Genomic DNA, 19,158 nt, shown 5'->3' with positions numbered 1-19,158 from the left:
TATTGTCAAAGTATTCACCTACATGGTTACACCAATTCGCACTTCTTTCCTCGGTTTATCGGGGCAGGTCTCTATCCTTGCCAATTCCTGGTGACATCAGACATTTTGTAAGTACACGCGCTAACCCATTGCACCACTGGAGCTCCCAGACATTTTAAATATATGTCAATCTGAGGGGTGTGAAATAGCCCCTTGTTTAAAAAAAAATGCAGTTTCTGTGATTACTAAGGACATCGGACTTCTTGTCGACTGCTTGGGTTTTGAACCACCGATGGCATGAACTTGAGACATGATTACTCATTCCGAGCCTCAGTCTCCTGGCTTTCGTAAAACGTGAGTGCCGACATTTTGGAGCCATTCTGAGGGTTGGAGAGCACGTGCACAGTTCCTGGCTCTGTTTCTGTCTCAGTCTTGAGTCATTCTTCCAACAACACCCAGAAGGCTGCCCCCACATTGAGGAGGACACCCCCCCCCCAAAGGGCTGTGGTCTGGACCCAAAGGAGCGGGTAACCGAGGCCCTGTGGGAGCTGAGAGGACCCTCCTGAGAGCCCAGCAGGAGGCCCAGCAGAGCCCTGGCCGCCGGGCAGAGCATGTGGACAGCCAGTCGGGTCTGGGGTGTCGGCTGACCCCCTCTCTCCCTGCGTACCATTAGAGTCCGTTCGCACAGTGGCCGCAGCGACCCTTTTAAAGCAGAAAGCAGGTCTTGTGCTCTCGGGTGGCTTCTGATCTCACTCGGTGAAAGCCAGGTCCTCATCGTGGCCTGTGTGCGCGGAGATCCTGCCCGGTGGTTTGTCAGCGCTGAAATGCCGAAATGAGCCTGGGGGACCAGGTCCCGCACGTCGGAACCGCGACGTGGGGGGGGGGGGGGGGGGAGGGTGCCGCTGGCAGCTGGGGTGAGATCAGTTGCATCGGTTGGTTTCACGTAAACGCACTGCTTCCTGTGAGCAGCGTCCCAGTAACTCGGGGCCTGAGTCTCAGCACCCTGACCCCCTGCTCTGTTCCAGCCACCCCGAGCCTGCTTTTTCCTCAACAGTCTTTTGCCTGCCTCAAGGCCTTTTAGTCACTGTGCCCCCTTCCTGCAGAAACCTTTGGGCTCCCTCCCTCCCTTCCTTCAGATCTCTGTCCACATGTTCCCATAATAGAGAGGTCTGGGAACGTCCTTTACTTATTTTTGAGATAGAGACAGAGTGTGAGCAGGGGAGGGGCAGAGAGAGAGGGAGACACAGGATCTGAAACGGGCTCCAGGCTCCGAGCTGTCAGCCCAGAGCCCGACGCGGGGCTCGAACCCACGGACCGCGAGATCATGACCTGAGCCGAAGTCGGACGCTTCACTGACCTAGCCGTCCGGGCACCCTGAGCATCCTTTATAAAATGGCAACCCAATACCTCTGACCTGACCTCACACACTCCCCATCAGCCCCACTACCCTTGACCTGACATCACCTTCTCCCCATAAGCCTCATTTGACTTTTTCCACTTAGCGCTTGTCACCGTCGCAACACCTACACATTCGGTCGTCACTTTGTGATTTTCCTCAGTTTTGTTCACCTCTGTCTCCCCAGGGCCTACGATGATGCCTGGCATGTGGTGGGCTCTCAGTAGGTACGTTTCTCGAAATGACTCAGTAGTGGGCTTTCGTTCAGTGTTCCAACAGTCCAGTAGGGACAGACGGCATACGAACCAGTAAGTGCAACTCAGGGGCATCAGTTCGACGGTGGCGTGTACAGGGCATTCTGATACGAGGAGACAGAAGTCAGTTCTCCCGGGTGCTGGCTGCAGGATGAGGGGACGGGCGTCGGGGAGTGCCCATGCTGGGATAAGGGCTTGAGCCCGGGCTGCAGAAGTGTGTAGGCAGTTGTGAAGCTGGAGCTGGGAGCGGGCTGACACTCCCGCATTGGGAGCCGTGTGAGCAAGGGTCCCAGGACATGAAGCCACAGGGCAGATGTCTGTGGTGCATTTCAGAGTGGCAAGCCACTGAGAGTACAGCCACGTGGTGGATCGTAGCTCGGGGGGAGGGAACAGAGGCCAAAGAGGGCAGGAGTGTGTAGGCGGGCCCTGCGGGGAGGAGATTCCAGCCAGAGTGAGAAAGGCCAGGGGGAGAGGAGCACCTGAGTTCAGGCATTACCGGTGGGGTGTATGCGTATATGTATCAGAGGGTGGGGTTGATGCATTTTTAAAAAATTTTTTAACGTTTATTTATTATTGAGAGACAGAGACAGACCGTGAGCAGGGGAGGGGCAGAGAGAGACAGAGAGGGAGACACAGAATCTGAAGCAGGCTCCAGGCTCTGAGCTGTCGGCACAGAGCCCGACACGGGGCTCAAACCCACGAACCGCGAGATCATGACCTGGGCCGAAGTCGGACGCTTAACCGACTGAGCCACCCAGGTGCCCCTGGGGTTGATGCATTTTTGTTGAGACTTTATTTTCTAAATACAAAAACAATACAAAGTCATTACAGATTTGCAAAGTGTAGGAAAAGTATGAAGGATATAAAATTCACACCTGATCCTACCACACAGAGATATGATGCAGTGTTAACATCTCAGATTGTTTCCTTCACTATGTATTTAATTATATATCCTCACTAATAAGGATAATTTTTCTCCAGTTACAAAGTTTTGTTTTATTTTTATTTTAGAGAGAGAGAGCGAGGAGGGGAGAGGGGCAGAGGGAGAAGGAGAGAAAGAGGGAGAGCTCCACACTCAGCATGGAGCCCAGTGTGGGCTCAGCCCTATGACCTTGGGGTCATGACCTGGGCCGACATCAAGAGTCGGACCCTCTATGGACCGAGCCACCCAGGCGCCCCATAACTTAGTTCCAGTTACGAAGTTTTGTGAGACGATTAGGCCGGCAGGATTGAAGGCGCTGAGGGGTGATGGGGACAGTTACTGGCATTGAGAATACTGGAACTGGAGCTGTGTGTTCTTGGGTCCTTTTGTAATTTTAAAGGAAGGCCCCTTTTTAGGTTTTGGGTATTTAAAGATTGTACATATATGTGAGGTCACGTAGTGTTTGTCATTATCTGGCTTATTTTTTTATGGCCGAATAAGATTCTGTGTGTGTGTGTGTGTGTGTATGTAGATGTGCACACAACATTTTCTTTATCCATTCATCCATCAGTGGATACTTATGTTGTAAATAATGCTGCAACAAACATGGGGATGGAAATATCTTCTCGAACTAGTGTTTGTATTTCCTTTGGATAAATGCCCTGAAGTGGAATCCCGGGCCATATGGTAGTCCTATTTTTAATGTTTTGAGGAACCTCCACGCTGTTTTCCTCAGTGGCTGCACCAGTTTGCATTCCCACCAACAGTGCACAAGGGTTCCCTTTTCTCCACATTCTCGCCGAACAGATATGTATTTGGTTAACATAAAATTTGTAACGCTATTTGGCAATGCACGTCCTGGGATTTCACTGTCGGCAGCATAGAATCCAGAAAAATTATAACTGGTAGTCACAGCCAGATTTGAAACAAAATGAGTGGATTTTAAAACATTGTTGGAAAATGAAAATTGTTACAGAGCTTCTGAGCCCTTGAAGATGTGAATTAAAAGTTAATTCTCCGATATGTATCCATTTCAAAGTTATACTGTAACTTTTTGTGAAAAATACATAAAAAGTAAGGAATTTTAGTTTTCACTACCAGGTTTCATAACAAAAATATTTATACATTTTAGTAAATTATAGTGTATTTAATATCTTACACTGTATCCTTCAAGGGTACTTTGTAAAAGTAGCAGATTATTGTCTTCTTTCTTAAATGAACCTTAGCTTCCTAGACCTTCCCATTTACTTGGTAATATTAAAAAAAAATAGTAACCACAGGGAAGAGAGCTGTGGGTACACGGCATGAGACACCCCTGCCCTCGATGCTTGTGGGCCGACCATCCCCAACAACGTGCGACAGAGGCATTGAGGGCCCGGAACACACAAAAACAAAAACAGCTACGGACTCAAAAAGCAGAGGAAACAAGCTTCAGGTTCTGTGACAGAGGCGTGTGCCAGCGAAGTAGAACCATGTGCTGCCTTCAGGTAAGTGGGTCGTGCAGAGACAGACCAGGGGAGAAGTTCACAGGCAGCATTTGTCCGCCAGTGAGGAGAAGCCAGGCTTCCCACGTATTCCGTGGACTTAATTTCAAGAGCCAGGACTGGCTTGCAGCCCAGGAGGAGAAATCTGTTCTTCCAGAATCACGTTTAAGCTGTTTGTGCTTCAGCTTCGGTGACTCCGGCTCATCTGTCGGCCGGCTTGATGTCCAGTGCTGGCACGGGCTGGTCCTTCGTCACAGCACGTAAACTTTGGTGGCAGACGGTCCTTCATAGAATCGAACCGGCCACCCACTTATCCTCTTCAAGTGTGTATACAGTGGCGTTAGAGACCAGGGATGGGTAGTGCTGTCTTCAGCAGAAATGTGCACGTGTCGGGCAACAGTTTTCTTTTGCTCACCGATGACAGATTTCCATGCCTCACTCACTGGTCTCTCATCATTCTTGCTCTGATTTTTCTTCCTAAAGCTTCACGGGTTGAGGTAGAGATTGAATCTTTTCCTTTTTGGAGACCTTTTCCTCTCAAGGTAGAGTTCCCACCAAGAGTGTGAATCAAAACTCCAAATTACCGGGGCACCTGGGTGGTTCAGTTGGTTAAGCATCCGACTTGCGCTCAGGTCATAATCTTATAGCTCCCACATCGGGCTCTGTGCTCACAGCTCAGAGCCCAGAGCCTGCTTCTCAGGTCCTGTGTCTCCCTCTGTCTCTCTCTGCCCCTCCCCTGCTCACGTTCTGTTCGGTCTCTCTTAAAAATAAATAAACATCTAAGAAATTTTTTTTAAAAATCTCCAAATTACCTTCCTTCATCCTTCTCCTTACCACTGAGCAAGGCTCCTCCAGGCCGCAGAACATACGTGGCAGGTGGCCTTTTGTCTTAACTTGCCTTTAGTATCTTACCTCCGTCCCTGTCAGACCATGGTGGAGGTTCAGAGTTAAGTCTGTGGGTGAACTGCACGCACGGCAAGCCCTTCCCACTGCACCTTCGTCCTGACGTCTGAGCCACGGGAAGAGAAAGCCATGGGAGAGCCTGCGGTCGGTGCGGCCCTGGCCAGCCTGAGCCCTGTGCAGCCGCGGGGGTCAGGAAGGCCGGCTTTGGGTCTCGCGGCCTCTGCCCAGCCCCCCGCCCCGTCTCTGCACATCACCTTGTCCTGTCTGCCGCACGGTTGGTTGATCTGTCTTCCGAAGTCCACCTGCACCCAGCCCCACCCTCCGCCTGGCAGCCTTCAGCTCGTCGTTTGAACACATGTGGCTCCACTCAGGTCTTCTTTTGTGTTGGGAAAACGTGGACCTCTGCCTGCCTGTGACGTCAGGCCCTCTGGCTAATGGTGCCCAGAGCTGTGCCTACAGTTCTGCCTTGTGTGGGGCTCCCGGCTTCGTTGCTTCCGCCGCGCCGTTCCTGGGCCGTCGGCCAAAGACGTCTTGCTTCCCCAGGCACGAGGAACACTGGGGTCTGTGCTCTGGAAGGGGCCGGAGCCAGTTCTGCCTCATGAGGCCCTTGGGTGATCTCTCTTGGGCCTTGGCTCTTAGTTCTTGGATCAACATGCTGCTGGATTGTTCCGTGGCACTGCTGGGGCCAAAGGGCTTCCTGCCAGAGCTCAGGGGTGCCCGCAGGTCAGGGGCTGGGGCTGGGAAGCCCAGTGCAGTACTCATTTCCTAAGCCCGGGTGGCGGGCCGTGTGCACACGCAAGTTCATGCCTATGCCCACGTATGGTCGGGACCCAGGAAGCTCTCCCACAGCAGACACTGACACAGTCGCCCGGGGGCCCCTGGCTGACTCAGTCGGCAGAGCAGGCAATTCTTGATCTCGGGGTCGTGGGTTTGAGCCCTTCCTGGGTTAGAGATTACTTAAAAAAAAAAAAAAAAAAAAATTCATTGGCCCATTCTTTCCTGAAGCACTTTAATTCTCTTTAGTGTTTATTTATCTGTTGAGAGAGAGCACGAGCACAAGCGGCTGAGGGGAAGAGAGGGAGTGAGAACCCCAAGCGGAGTCCGAGGTGTCAGGGCAGAGCCCCGCGAGGGGCTCGGCCCCGCGACTGAGGGTGACCTGAGCCAGAATCAAGGGTCGGACACTCAACAGACTGAGCCACGCAGGCTCCCCTCCCCGAACACACTTTGTGCGTTACATCTATTTTCCTCTTACTTCCATTACCAAAAAAAATTGCATATTTTTTCTCAAAAAGGGATTGGACCTAAATTCTCATAAGTCACACCCAGGAATTTAGTACCCTTGAGAGAACAGGGACATTTAAAGGTATAATAATAATTTTGTGGTCAAATAGTAACCCAACCAAATATTTATTGGAGGGCCCACAAAGTTACAAGACTATGTGAAAAGGCAGTACTTACTGCTGACTATGCAGCCCAGTTACGATAACCAAAGGCGAAACGAGCATTTTATTATTGGGGCCGTTACAGAACACTAGACCGACTAAGGGGATATACTAAAATAAAGATGTTTACAGAAGTTCTCAAACTTCACTAAGCCTACCAGCAATCGGTATTGAGATCATCTCCTCTTCTGATGAAGTTTTGTTCCTTGGCATTTTGTTAGGTCCCCGTTAATAGCAATAATCTTATATTTCTGCAAAGTTAAACTGTTTAAAAGTTTAGCAGACCAGGGGCGCCTGGGTGGCGCAGTCGGTTAAGCGTCTGACTTCAGCCAGGTCACGATCTCGCGGTCCGGGAGTTCGAGCCCCGCGTCGGGCTCTGGGCTGATGGCTCGGAGCCTGGAGCCTGTTTCCGATTCTGTGTCTCCCTCTCTCTCTGCGCCTCCCCCGTTCATGCTCTGTCTCTCTCTGTCCCAAAAATAAATAAAAAACGTTGAAAAAAAAAATTTAAAAAAAAACGCAATTCTAGGGGCGCCTGGGTGGCGCAGTCGGTTAAGCGTCCGACTTCAGCCAGGTCACGATCTCGCGGTCTGTGAGTTCGAGCCCCGCGTCGGGCTCTGGGCTGACGGCTCGGAGCCTGGAGCCTGTTTCCGATTCTGTGTCTCCCTCTCTCTCTGCCCCTCCCCCGTTCATGCTCTGTCTCTCTCTGTCCCAAAAATAAATAAACGTTGAAAAAAAAAATTAAAAAAAAAAAAAAAAAGTTTAGCAGACCAAACCACTCAAAGTTTAAGGTGAATAGGTGAACATACTTTCTCAGATTATACGCTGCAGAAGAAGTAGGCTCAGACCCAGTTTTTTACTGTCGTGTAACAAACCATCCCGAAAAGTAATAATGTGTTACTTATGACGACCGTCTGGCTTGGCTGGCCTCTGCTGGACAGTTCCTCTGCTCCGCGTGGCTTCTCCCGGGGTTCAGTGCAGCTCATTCCGCTGGGGGCTCAGCTCAGGCTGGAGCGTCCGAAACGGCGCCACCCACACGCCAGGGCTGCGGCAGGACAGCTGGAGCCACCGAGGCTGGATGGGGCTCTCTCCCGCTCCACAGGGAGCCATAGAGTCAAGACGGAAGCAGCCCGGCCTCTTAAAGGCCAGGCGAGGCTCGGGACTGGCACGGTTATCTTATCGGTGGTGGTTCATTCACTGGAGCAGATCCCAGGCCGGCCGCGACCAGAGGGGAGGGCGAGGGACTCGCCTTCCTCCGGGGGCTGCAGCCCGCGTGTCCAGGCGACAGGCGGTTGTCGGTGCTTGTTTCTGGACACAGTCACCGTGTGTCGTGTGTGTTTGAAAACCAAAGGGAGTTTTGCTATGTGACGTTTCCATGGAGTGTGTTATACCTCTCTCCACCTATCTCCAAAGTGGCAAAACTAAACATCTTTAGCATTTTAGCAAATATCCCTCAAAACCGAAGGATTCCCTTGTGAAATCTTGCTCTTTCACTGGACTCAACTGGGATCTAAAGAATTTGGTCATCTGCCCACAGTGATGTAGCTACACACTACAGGCAGGTTTACTTTATTTTTTTTAATTTTTTTTTCCATTTATTTTTTTATTTTTTTATTTTTTTTTAATTTTTTTTTTTTATTTATTTATTTATTTTTTAATATTTTAAGAAATATTTTATTTATTTTTTTATATATATATGAAATTTATTGACAAATTGGTTTCCATACCACATCCAGTGCTCATCCCAAAAGGTGCCCTCCTCAATACCCATCACCCACCCTCCCCTCCCTCCCACCCCCCATCAACCCTCAGTTTGTTCTCAGTTTTTAACAGTCTCTTATGCTTTGGCTCTCTCCCACTCTAACCTCTTTTTTTTTTTTTTTCCTTCCCCTCCCCCGTGGGTTCCTGTTAAGTTTCTCAGGATCCACATAAGAGTGAAACCATGTGGTATCTGTCTTTCTCTGTATGGTTTATTTCACTTAGCATCACACTCTCCAGTTTCATCCACGTTGCTACAAAAGGCCATATTTCATTTTTTCTCATTGCCACGTAGTATTCCAAAGGCAGGTTTACTTTAATGGAACATGGCATAGGCGTAAATAAATACTCTTATCGTGACCTGTCTTTAACAAAGACGTTTCAACATAAAACAAAATTAAGTCAAAACCTTTTTTTCTCATTTTTTTTTTAATGTTCATTTTTAAGAGAGAGAGGGCATGAGCAGGGGAGGGGCAGAGAGAGAGGGAGACACAGAATCCGAAGCAGGCTCCAGGCTCCGAGCTGTCAGCACAGAGCCCGATGTGGGGCTCGAACCCTCCAACCAGGAGATCATGACCTGAGCCGAAGTCGGACACTTAACCCGCTAACCGCCCAGGCGCCCCTAACTTTTGATACTTATTAACAAGCATTCACCTCAAAGGAGAATTACGGTTTCTATTTCACTGGCCCGTTTATCTTTATAATCACTTGTTTTATTCTGGTGCTGGCTCTAGTTATCAAATGCTGTTGTATTCGTGCTTCTTTCATCATTGGCTGGGTTGCAGCTTTTTCATGTTTGTTTAATTTTAGGCTGAATTTATTCTTCGTTCCCTACCTCCGAGTTTCTTTTCCCTCTGACGTGCTGAGCAGTTACCCTCCCCGGAGGCACTTGCTGTGTAAACAAGGTGTAGGTGCCGTGGCTTCGTCCAGCAGACCTTTAAGAGGCCACCACCAGGGGCTGATGTTTCTGTGAGTCACACGGATGTGCGGTGGTAATTGATTTTCTTTTCTTGTACACACATCACCTTCCTAATCTAAAGGTTGCTTCCGTTCGTTCCGCGCCTGACTTTCCAGCCGTCGTTGGAGCGCACGCGCAGAGAAGCTCTCCTAAGCCCGCGGAGAGCGTGCTTCCTTCTCTGGGAAGTACATACCGTGCAAAGAATGGCGGGAGGTGGGAGGCCGGTCCGCGGGGCTGGCTGGTGATTCACATCCATCCCGCCCCAGGCCTGTGTTTCTGATTAAGGCTTGACAGACTGGCGGCCGGATGCGCTGAAACACTGTGTTCCGCTTTGTTTCCCGAAGAACTCTCGGAAGCATCTGGTTCGGGGAATGAGAGGCAACAGCAGACCCTGCTGCAGTGTGTGGGCCTCCTGGGCTGCCTCCTGGCGCTCCCAGGAGCGGCTGTCGCTTCCCTGCTCACCCAGGCGCCTTCCCTCCCCTGCGGGCACGCTTCTTCCAAGGCTACCTACCCTGCTAGCACTTCTGGGTCTTCCTCCCACTGCTCTCTCAGGAAATCGAGTCTGCTGCATCCCATTCCTTTTTAAGGTGGAGAAGAGGAGTACCGCCCAGTTTCAAAGCTGGCTGCGCCGTCTTCTTCCTCGGCAAGCTGAGCAAGTGCCCGTTGGACTTGGGGGGAGAGCGGGTGTTGGAGTCCCAGGACAGCAGTGCTCGGGTGGCCAGAGATGGGGGCTCCAGTGAGCGGCGGCCAGACCCTCTCTCCCTCCGTTTTAGCTTTGAACTTAAATCGATGGTGGGTATGGGAAGGACTGAGACACAGGCCCACATAGACCCAGCAGGGCCCGAGTTCTACATTTCTAGTTTTTCAGCCAAAATTCATAGCTGGAATGTTAAAATGTTGGGGATATGGCTTTGCTAATGTTTGAAAAATGCTTCCTTACCAGGAAGGAGGTGGGGGAAAGATCTCCGTAGGAAATTCCTTCCTTCATACATAATAACTTTTCACTGAATTTCAATTACTCTCAGTCTTGTGTCGATGCCCATAAAATAATCGAGCTATATAGAGTATGTGAACCCAACTTTCGTCTTCCTATGAGTTATGAGTCAGAAATTGCAGGAGCATGACTAGGTTTGCGACAGCTCTTCCCCAGAGGACCCGTGAGTGTGAGTGGTGGAGAAAATGCACCCATTTGAGGGTGACCAGGTCAGGAGAGCAAAGGCAGGTGGGGCACATACCTGGCCAGACCACAGCCCCTTCCCTGGACCGAGAGCCCATGCGTCTGGGGCTGAGGGACAGCAAAGCTGGTTGCCAGGGAGCCGGTCCCTGGGCAAGGCTGCTGGGGAGGAGGCTCAGAGGGAGGGGCAGGACCTGGACCAGGTGGCCCGGATGTCAGGTGGTAATGCACCTGCAGTGGAGGCCTTGGCCGATCCCAGCGGACGCTGTGGGACGGTCCCAGCGTGGAGCCGCCCCAGATCCTGCCGGGGCAGCGGGAGAGCGGTGTGGCCACGTTCCCCCAACCTCACCCACTTGGCCACTTGTTAAACTGCCTCACCACAGCCCGTTGCACAGCAGACAAGATGTGGGAGATTCCCCCTTTCCAGAATTTGTTGTGGCTAGAAGCCATTTTCAGTTCTCAGCAGTTTGTTGATAAAATGTAAGAGGAGAAACCTCTTGGGAGAGACGCCTAAGGTGGAATGCTCTCGCCTTCAGAGCACCGAGCGTCCACCACCCTGGTGTGGGTAAAGCAGACAAACAGAGCTTCTAGACTGGGTGCGGGACGCGGAGGTTGGGGGGAGGCCCGGAAGGGGCAGGTCGAGTCCGCACAGGTTGGGTCCGCAGCAGGTGGCACGGAGCAGTCGCCGTGAAGCTCATGGGGACCCTGGAGGCATCTTGTGTCACAGCTCGCGCACCTCGTACGACGGCTCCCATCCCAGCACGCGCGGCCGTCTCGAAGAGAAAACTTCGTCCCTGCTGGCGAAGCATGCCTTTCGTGTGAGACGTTCAGCCCTAACTGAAGCCTTCTGGAGTGTTTTCGGAGAATTCGGTTGTATGTAAGATCTTCTTGGTGCACGGTGACGGGTGACATAAAGGCATCAAAGTCTTGTCGACGGACGTACCGCTCCGTCTGCGAGTGTTAATAATCAGTGAGTGGTAAGCGGTTCAGAGACACACAGTGGGACAGCTTTAAGATTTTGTGAACTTCTGTTGGGGCGCCTGGGTGGCGCAGTCGGTTGAGCGTCCGACTTCAGCCAGGTCACGATCTCGCGGTCCGTGAGTTCGAGCCCCGCGTCGGGCTCTGGGCTGATGGCTCGGAGCCTGGAGCCTGTTTCCGATTCTGTGTCTCCCTCTCTCTCTGCGCCTCCCCCGTTCATGCTCTGTCTCTCTCTGTCCCAAAAACAAATAAACGTTAAAAAAAATTAAAAAAAAAAAAAAAAAAGATTTTGTGAACTTCTGTAGCAGAGGCTCCTGAAGAAGGGCCCAGGTGTGCAAATTGGGTCGTAGAGTAAAACGAGGGAGACAGGTTGATTATGACATTCCCAGCCTGCGTTTGGGGGTAGCCCTCGTTGGCGTGGGCGCTCTACCTGTCTTCCCACACAGCGGCAGGCAGCCCGCCCAGGGAACCCACGGCCTCTCCCATCTGTCTCCCAGCTGGCGGCTCCCTCCTCCTCTACTGATGTCAGGTCACAGTCCCACTCGGCCGTTCCGTCACTTAGCCGTCTCTTCCTAGTGTCAGACACAGGACCGGATGCCTGACTGTCCTTCCCTTTAAACTGGGGCCGCGTGCTCACTTCAGGGCAGGGCCGCCCAACCTCGGTCTCATCTCCGCACCCACAGAACGTAGTTACTTTTGAGGGGCAGCCCGAGGTGAAGTGGAGTGGAAGAGATCGGAAGTGTCCGTCGAGGCTTGGTGAAAAGAAGGCGTTCCCTTCCTCTTTAGAATTACGGGAAGAAGAACAAAGCGTAAAGCCTTGCGCTTTATGCCTTTATATCTGTCCCGGGGCGGATCGGTAATAGGAGCACGAGGGACGGAGGAGCACGTGGGGTGGGGTGCAGGGGTGGCGTGGGGACAGGTAAGAGGAAGAGACAGTTCAGAGGCCCCTGGGACATGCGTGTGTGCTGCGGGAGGAAGGGCCAAGGAGGGCCCGTGTGCGCCAGCCCGTGCGGGATGCTTGGAGGTGCAGGCACCTGGCACGCAATATGCTGATGTTTGAGCGCTACCGTCCCGGAGAAGTGCCCAAGCGCTGGGGCAGGATTTGGGCATTCTTGGGGGCACTTTGGTCTGCTGCTGGTGGAATGCAAACTGGTGCAGCCACCCTGGAAGTCAGTGTGGAGGCTCCTCAGAAAGTTAAAGAGAGAACTGCCCTATGACCCAGCAATTGCACGACTAGGTATATATCCAAAGGATACAAAAATCTAGACTTGAAGAGGGTGCATGCACCCCAAGGTTTATAGCAGCACTTCCAACAATAGCCAAATTAGGGAAAGAGCCCAAGTGCCCATCAACTGATGAATGGATAAAGCAAATGTGGTTTATATATACACGGGAGTACTACTGAGCCATCAGAAAAATAAAATCTTGCCATTTGCAGCAACGTATATGGAGCTAGCGTGTATTATGCTAAGCGAAGTAAGTCAGGCAGAGAAAGAAAAATACCGTATGATTTCACCCGTGTGGAATTTAAGAAATACAACAGATGAAAATAGGGGAAGAGAAGGAAAAACAAAATAAAAGCAGAGAGGGAAGCAAACCATAAGAGACTCTTAGCTCGAGAGAAAAAACAGGGTTATGGGGGGGGGGCCTAGACGGGTGATGGGCATTAAGGACGGCGCTTGTGGGGAACAGCACTGGGTGTTGTGTGTAAGTGATGAGTCGCTGGTCTCTACTCCTGAAACCAAAAAAGGAACCAGAAAAAGAAACACTGTATGTAATGGCCCCTTGGCTCCACTATACCCGCTGACCTGTGCCAGGAGGGGCACCCGACCTGTAGGGCAGAGGCCCAGGCCTTCTCCCACCAGGCAGCCCGTCCCTCCCCTCTCCCTGCACCTGTCCCCACGCAGCCCCGGGGCCACTGCCCGTGGCGACGTTCCAAGCTGCCGGCCTGATGTCTGAGAACCGGAGTCCCCTGGAGCGGGCGAGAGGTCACCAGAGCGACCGCGCAGGCAGCAGGTGGTGCCGGTGGCTGCGTTTAGTGCTCTCTGACTGGCGTCTGCGGGGGTCTGTTCGCAGTCCGCGGCTGACGGTGAGGCTGGAGGAGAGACAGCGCGCGTGTTCCCGGTGGGTTCGGAAATGACCCTGGATCTCCCGCAGCCGTGGGACCTAGCGATACGTGCACGCACGGTGGCGTCTCCGAGAGTTGATGTCGAGGCACCACTGACCTGCTAGGTGAGCACGGGGAGCAGACGCCGAGGACGGGACACAGCCGAGCTGGATTATTCAGTGGTTCTTGACAAGCAGGTTGTCTCATCGTGTCGCTTGGGCTTTACGAGTGGAAGCACTGCTGTGACCACAGTCGTCGGTTGTGGTCTCCCGTTGATCTTGCTCGGTTAAGTTCCTGGATTCAGAGCTCGGTAAACATGTAAACGTGGGAGTCGCGAGTGCCCGGGCAACGGGCAGAGGTGGAGAAGCTGTTCATTTGGACTCGGTCGACGGGCAGGCACCGAGGTGGTGCGCGTGTCTGGGGTCCCCCCGAAGGGCGCGGGAGCCGGCGCCCGCGCTTCCGACCCGGCAGGTGGCGCGGTCGGTGCTGACCGAAGGGCTGCGGTTGGGGTCGGCTCCCCCAGTTTTTAAATGGGTGCCAAGAGCTCCAGGCTCGTCCTGAGAAGATGCGGCCCTATACCGCGTCTCTCTCCAAGCCGCCGAGAGCTCTCTGCAGCCATGACCTCATCGCGTAACATAGCTGTGAAGTGGGGGGGGGGGGGGGGGTGAGGTGCAGCGTTGCCTCCCGTCTGCGGGTGGGCATCGCCGTGCTCACCCCTGCACCTCTCTCTCCGCAGCCCCGCCGCGCGTCAGGCACTCGCCCTGCTGGTCGGAGCTCTGCTTCTAAACCGGGAGCTCTGTCCTTACTGCTGTGGCCCCGCCTGCCTCGCCATGTCTCTTCGGGCCCCTCGGCCCCGGACGCGGCCCCCTCACACGCACCCACACGTCCCACTGCCCGTCCTGCTCTCCGGCACGGCCTCGCTGGGCCCCCCGTCTCGGCCCCTCCCTCCCCCCGCTGTCTTGCCGAGTCTCTTGGCATCACCAAGAACGTAGGCACAGGTTACAGCCAACGTGTTTTGTCCTGCCACGCGCTGGGGATATGGCCAGGAACGGGAAACTTGATTTTGCTGTTACGCGAGCACTCACGTTGTCCCGGCTGATGCGTTGGGCGGGTGGCTACCGCCACGAGTGACGTGGAATCCAGGCCCCAGCGGGTTCTCCCGGTCCTAGAGGAGGAGGCAGACATTCGGACAGGCAGATGGGGCCGGTAAAGGTCACGGGCGTGTGATGCCTCGTTCCCGGGGCCGGCAGGAGCACAGATCCGAGTCAGCCTGGACAAGGCTTGGCTCGGAGGGCAGGGAGACTGGTGCATTCTCGGTGTCGGGGACAAGTGCTGTTTCTCCAGAGTGGCCCTTGGCCAGCACAGCCGCTCTCTGCCCAGAACAGCCCCAAGCTGCCTTCTCACTGTCCTGGGGTCTTCCTGCACCCTCAGCCCTTTTCTCTCCTGTCTTGGCCACGCTCTCCCGCCCCGAGACCCCCTCTGTGTGTTCCGCCCTTGTCTCCAGGAGGCGTTCTCTCTCCTGTCCCGTCCACCCTGTTTGCCCACAGCCCTGATGAGCCGACTCACGGGTGCGTGTTCCCTGCTGTCTCCCGTGCACTCTGGCCTGTCTTACGCCTCCAGTTCTGCCCCAAACCGATCTCGTGGCTCCGTGTGCCTGCCTTCCAAGAGGGGCCAAAACCCGGGGACACTCGGGCCCAGCCTGTGGCTCCCTCTCTGCTGTCTCTCATGTCCCTGCTGGCCCCTCAGCCTGTTCTCCACGCACCCCTCCCCCCCCCCCCGCCCCCGGCCTCTGCTGCTTTGACGGTCCCACCTGCCAAGAATACCTCTCCTCTGCTGTGCCTTCCATCTGCCCAATTTCGGGCCGACCTTGGGGAGCCAGGTGTATTGCCGTCTGTTCCACAAACAGTCAGTCCCTGGTGCCCTCGCTCTGAGCCGGAAGAATCCGTCTCCTCTGACCCTCTCTCCTGTTCCCCGACCCTTGTCTGCCGTGTCTCCCATGGTGGGTCCAGCTTGTCTCCTGTTCATCTCGCCGGCAGTTTTCGGAGGCCGTGTCCTGGGCTGGGCACTGCTCCAAGGGCTCTTTCGGGGTCTGTCTCTCTTTCTCCCACTAGACCAGGAGCCCAGCCGCAAGTTCCCAACTACCAGAGCGAGCACTGGGCACTGCGAACGGTAGGCCTTCAGCCAGCTCTTCATAAATGACTCTGGCAACCCTCCCCTCCCTGGGGGCGGGTCACTCCCTCTCCCAGTTAGCCTGGGGGTGGGCTGAAGCTGCAGCCAGGGTCCCTGACTTCAACTAGTTTTCACGTTAAACTGTTCTAGTCATGGGTTTACTCACAGAGCAGAACTTATCAGTCCAAGGAGAAGCAGAACTTAGATTCTTTCCGGTCCACCATCAGAACACCTGTTTGTTCGTCACATACTCTCTATAGCCTGTGGTTCAGTGTGTGTTAAGCGTTTGTCGTGGGCACCTGAGGGCATCTCAGGCAGACATTTCACGGTGCAGGCCCCCAGCAGGCACAGAGAGGTGAACATTGCAGCATCGGAAGTCCCCGAGGGGCTTTGTGGGAAGATGTCATACGTTTGTACCTCCCAGTGAAGCATCTGTGTGCTTCCCCCCCCCCCCCCCCCAGGAGATGGCCGGCAGGGCTCTCAAGCAGACTGGCAGCCGGAGCATCGAAGCCGCCCTGGAGTACATCAGCAAGATGGGCTACCTGGACCCCAGGAATGAGCAGATTGTGCGAGTCATTAAGCAGACCTCCCCAGGTGAGCTCAGACCCGCAGCCCTGGGGGAGGAAGATTTGCCTTCGAAAAGCACAAATCCGTTTGCAGGAAGGGAGGTTCAGTGTGGCCCTGGTCAGCAGATTACCTCTTGGCACGTTGCCCTGCTCTGCACTCAGGGCCTAGAAGGGGAGGCAGCAGGGGCAGATCCTGGGACTTCCCTGGGTGCTCCCTCTCCCTGTGTGAAGTAACCTGGGGTACTTCCTGCGGCCGGTGGCCGCGGACAGGTCTTGTGTTACAGAGATTGGAAAACTCAGCGGATATTAAAGTTAGGCAACGCGCAGAGTGAGATCTAAAGTGGGCTTTTTACTTTCTCTTGGGCCTGTGAGGGAGTCTGTTTATTAAAAGGAAGGTTTGTTTCACGGATTTTTAAAACACGCCTTTTCTCACACCGGAGCCTCGGAGCAGGCTGGCAGGCGCCTCCCTGGGCTGGATGCCACGGGCAGTGGCGCTGGGACAGCCCCCTTAGTGTCCCCCGGGAAGGGCCAGAGGCACCAGCACCAAATGCTCTACCTCACTGGCTGTCAGTGAATGTTCGTCTTAGAGGATGGACAGATGGGAGAATTTTTGGTAGCTGAGGTCCTGAGTGTGATAAGGGACTCACGACATTCAGCCAAAGGAGCTTTCCCACTTCGTCTGTCGAGTGAGAAGTTGCGTCTTCGTTGTTAAACTTTTGTTTTCTCGTTGATAGGAGGCTCGTATTAAACTGCTGCCTGCTGGCAGTCCCTTTCCAGATTCTTGGAGTCCCAGGGTCTGTGTTGCCGCAGAGCCCCAAAGGGAAACTGCAGACCCACATCTGTGACGATTCCCTCCTACGTGTGTGTGCCTTTGACACATGTTCTTAGCCCAGGAAGACAGGTTGTGGGCTCTGCCGGGTCCCCCCGCGAGGGGCTCTGACCCACAAGGCAGCCCGGGTTTGCCAGGGCAGAGTTCAGCCTGCATCGGGCGGCCTCCAGCGGTGGAAGAGCCTGCGCAGCGGCGTCCGCCCCCAAGGACGCGGCCAGCGCCGGGAGCCAGCCCGCGAGAGCCGTTCCCCTCTAACGCCGTGTCCGCGTTCTTTCCGCTGCAGGGAAGGGCATCGCGCCGGCCCCCGGGCCGCGGAGGCCGAGCTTCGAGGGAACAGGCGACCCCTTCCCGCCCTACCATCAGATGAGCGGGGCAGCCTACGAGGGCAGCGGTCCGCTGGAGGAGGTGCCCCGGCAGTACATGGACTTTCTTTTCTCCGGAAGCGCTCGCAGCGTGCCCGGCGGCCATCAGCACCAGCCCAAAGGCTACGCGGCCAACCTGGAGTCCGCGGGGATGAGCTTCCCGGTGGCCGCGCCGGGCGGCCAAGCCCTCCCGCTGCAAGGCCCCCCCTACAGGCCGCACCTGCTGGTGCCGGGGGAGCCGCTGGGCTACGGCCTGCAGCGCAGCCCCTCCTTCCAAAACAAGGAGGCGGGAGCGTACGCGAGCCCGGCCGCCAAGGGCCCCGCGGTGCAGGTGCAGGTGCAGGTGCAGCCGGGCGCCGTTTCCGGCCACGCGTTTCCGGCCGCGGCAGCGGCGGCCGGTCTGTACCTGCCCCACCCGCACCACAAGCAGGCCCACCAGGTGCACGTGATGGGCTCCCGGGGCCAGGTGTTCGCCAGCGACAGCCCCCCCCAGAGTCTGATGGCGCCCTCCAGGAACAGCCTCAACGTGGACCTGTACGACCTGAGCGGCGCCCCCGTCCAGCAGTGGCAGGCCTCCACCCTGTCCCGCCGCGACTCTCTGCAGAAGCCGGGCCTGGAGGCACCCCCCCGCCAGCACGTGGCCTTCCTGCCCGAAGGCCCGGTCCCCAGCAGGACCAACTCCTTCAACAGCCACCAGCCGCCCGTGGCCGTGCCCATGCGGGCGGGCGTGCCCGGCAAGACGGAGCCCTCCGTGCCCTCCCCCAACACCATCACGGCCGTGACGGCCGCCCACATCCTGCACCCGGTCAAGAGCGTGAGGGTGATGCGGCCCGAGCCCCAGACGGCCGTGGGGCCCTCGCACCCGGCCTGGGTGCCCGCGCCCGCGCCCGCGCCTGCGCCCGCGCCCGCGCCCGGGGTGGAGAGTCTGGACTCGAAGGACGAGCACTCCCTGCCGCTGGGGGGCGCCGGTGCGTACCCGCTGGACGTGGAGTACGGCGGCCCGGACCTGAGGTGCCCGCCCCCGCCGTACCCCAAGCACCTGCTGCTGCACAGCAAGTCCGAGCAGTACGACGTGGACGGCCTGTGCGCCGGCGTGGAGCAGAGCCTCCGGGGGGGCCCGGCCGCCGAGCCCGCCGACCGGAGCGACAAGAGCCACAAGGGCGCCAAAGGGGAGAGGCCGGGGAAGGATAAAAAGCAGATCCAGACCTCTCCTGTCCCCGTCCGGAAAGCCAGCAGGGACGAGGAGAAGAGGGAGTCGCGCATCAAGAGCTACTCACCGTATGCGTTCAAGTTCTTCATGGAGCAGCACGTGGAGAACGTCATAAAAACCTACCAGCAGAAGGTCAACCGCAGGCTGCAGCTGGAGCAGGAAATGGCGAAAGTAAGCTCTCCTCGTGTTCCCGCCGCCGCCGGCCCGGCTCTTCTCTAAATGGGCGGTGGCGCTCGCAGCGGAACCTCTGTTTTGCTTCTGCTTTGCCCCGGTTATTACGAACGGTTCGCGTCCCGGGGCGATGGTGTGGTTATGGGGCCCACGACTTGGAGGGATGGCCGATGGTGCAGGCTCCCTCACGGGTCCCCCCGGCTCTGTAGGGGGGCCGGTGAGCGCTGCACCTGACCCAGCCGGCGGGCACGTGACCGCGGCGGTATTTTTATTTCATTTTCTTTCATTTCATTTTACTGTTTTACTTTACTTACTTCTTTTACTTCCTTTTACTCATTTTATTTTATTTTTTGAGAGAGAGAGTGGGAGAGCGCGCGTGCACACGCAAGCAGGGGAGGGGCAGAGGGGGAGAGAGAATCCTAAGCAGGCCCCGTGCTCCGTGCACAGCCTGGAGCGGGGCTCGGTCCCACAACTTTGGGATTATGACCTGAGCCGAAAT

The 19,158-nt window shown here is 55.3% G+C and overlaps 1 protein-coding gene across 3 annotated transcripts in view; it reads left to right on the top strand.

Annotated features, from left to right (window-relative positions):
* LATS2 (large tumor suppressor kinase 2) overlaps nt 1-19,158 on the top strand; it is a 68,406-nt gene that overhangs the window by 39,285 nt on the left and 9,963 nt on the right. Inside the window, exons 1-3 of one of the 3 annotated variants that reach the window (XM_030307674.1) lie at nt 15,191-15,521; nt 15,983-16,115; nt 17,200-18,659. In XM_030307674.1, coding sequence (XP_030163534.1) covers nt 15,986-16,115; nt 17,200-18,659 — 1,590 coding nt within the window. In that variant the 5' untranslated portion in view covers nt 15,191-15,521; nt 15,983-15,985. Of the gene's footprint in view, nt 1-15,190; nt 15,522-15,982; nt 16,116-17,199; nt 18,660-19,158 lie in introns of those variants that run through there. The other 2 variants (XM_032592367.1, XM_030307665.1) reach the window with 2 other exon arrangements.

The sequence above is a fragment of the Lynx canadensis genome, chromosome A1 (assembly GCF_007474595.2).
Source record: "Lynx canadensis isolate LIC74 chromosome A1, mLynCan4.pri.v2, whole genome shotgun sequence".
In the NCBI taxonomy this organism is placed as follows: domain Eukaryota; kingdom Metazoa; phylum Chordata; class Mammalia; order Carnivora; family Felidae; genus Lynx; species Lynx canadensis.
The sequence above is the reverse complement of the archived record's forward strand: the minus strand, read 5'-3'. Positions and strand labels throughout refer to the sequence as shown.